The 1,845-nt window shown below is 41.1% G+C and overlaps 1 protein-coding gene across 1 annotated transcript in view; it reads right to left on the bottom strand.

The window, feature by feature from the left end:
* OSBP (oxysterol binding protein) overlaps positions 1-1,845 on the bottom strand; it is a gene marked incomplete at its 5' end in the record, with an annotated part of 33,000 nt that overhangs the window by 27,200 nt on the left and 3,955 nt on the right. Inside the window, one exon of the mRNA XM_023743205.1 lies at positions 589-797. Coding sequence (XP_023598973.1) covers positions 589-797 — 209 coding nt within the window. The remainder of the gene's footprint in view (positions 1-588; positions 798-1,845) is intronic.

Raw genomic sequence — 1,845 nt, 5'->3', positions numbered from 1 at the left:
GCTATGAGTCAGAATCCACTCTAAGAGCACATAACACCACCACCACCACTGTTAGTTTCAACTTAACTAACAGTAAAGAAAGAGGTCAAGAGAAAAGAAGAAACTATGAACAGGTCCAAATTGTGGATTGGAACAATCCCAAGACTGACCTAATTAATAAAAAGAAATAATTATTCTCAACTTTAAGCTAGTCAATTGGCACTAACACACAAAGCGCAGCTATTATGCCTCTAGGACAAGAGTTTCTCAATCTTGGTACTCAAAACATTTTGGGCCAGACAATTCTTGGTTGTAAGGGAATGTCCTGTGGAGGTTCAGCAGCATCCCTGGCCTCTACTCACTAGATACCAGTAGTGCAAACACCCCCCCCTACACACAGCTGTGACAATCCGAAATGTCTCCAGTGTCAAAACCACCCCCAGTTAAAAATCACCACTCCAGGAGAAATACTGCATGATGAGTGAAAGCCTGAGATATCTAGGAGACAGGTGATAATCAAACGACAGAACACAACGAGGGCCAAAATAAGATGTACACATAGAGGGGCACACAGAAAGTTCTCTCAGCACAGTGTTCTTCGCTTCCTACCCGATTCTGCCAGCATCTTCACAGCCTTGGCCTTGGCCAGTTCTAGGGCTGTCACCCAGCGCTGCCTCTCTACTTCCGAGCTAGCCTTCAGGTGGTAGGTCTGAGCACCCCCATTGGAAATGATGAAGTTGCAGGAGTCCTCCACAGTGATGTTGGCTGTGGCGAGGTTGATGGTACCACGGCAGGTGTGCCTCATTTCTGCCTTTGACCTGCGATAGCAAGACAAAGACAAGCTAAGTAGAAAGCTGACGGTGGTTTATCTTTCATCACATTCCATTTCTTTTCATAACTCTAAGCCCTTTGAAAACACAGCAGTGTTTGGAACCAGCAAGTTCTAGTCATATTTCCATGAAATGGCTCCCTAAAATTCAAGAAACAACTGGTAGGGATTTCCTTTCCTGTTTCTGAGTTGGATGTTATTGCCCTGCTGTTCCTCTAACCATTACCCTTATAAAATAGGCTTTATTGAGGTACAATGATACACAATGTTAGTTCGCCAATTTTGAATGTGGAATTCAATGATTTTAGACAAATACATACAATTGTGTAACCACTGCCACAATTATGGTGTAGAACATTTCCATCACTCCAAAAAGATTCCCTGTTCCCCTTTGCAGGCAGGAATTACTTTTTTATTTAGCAAGTTATGATTACAAAGAGCTTTACAAACTCATACAACCAATTTTGAATAAAAGCCTCATTCCCTAAGAGAAAGAACAGCTCCACTTTACATATATTGAACCATTCTCCCACTATAACTAAGCCTGGATGAGAAGTGTCCCACCATGCTTAGAATTATATTGCAGAAGTGTAAGAAAGCACACTTAGACATTCAGAAGCACATTTCGATGTTCAGAGTATTAAATATTGGCTATGGTTCAAATTCTATATAAATAGGAATAACTAGGAATACTTTCGAGGGAGTAAACAAAGAATAATCATAAGAATCACCAGGTGTTATAATCTTGCTGGAATACATTCTTTCCTAAGGTCCACTGACCTCTATTGGTGGGAACTCCTAAGCTATCCTATTAATAGCTAGCCGAGATTCAGCAGGCCTGTACTCAGAGGACCGGGTGTAAAAATGTTCTCGATCTCTACTGACTGACAGTTCTATTAATAGACTAACTTTTGAACTTTAATGCACTACTTGGTGGCAACAAGCTGTAAGTCACTTCGCATAAAACGTCAAGCTTTTAGCACAATTGAGTGCTTTTAGGTACAATGTAAACTGATTTCCCCATTAACCGCTAGTTA

Source organism: Trichechus manatus, unplaced genomic scaffold (genome assembly GCF_000243295.1).
Source record: "Trichechus manatus latirostris isolate Lorelei unplaced genomic scaffold, TriManLat1.0 scaffold00240, whole genome shotgun sequence".
Classification (NCBI taxonomy): domain Eukaryota; kingdom Metazoa; phylum Chordata; class Mammalia; order Sirenia; family Trichechidae; genus Trichechus; species Trichechus manatus.
Note: the sequence above shows the minus strand (reverse complement) of the source record. Positions and strands in the feature narration are given on the sequence as shown.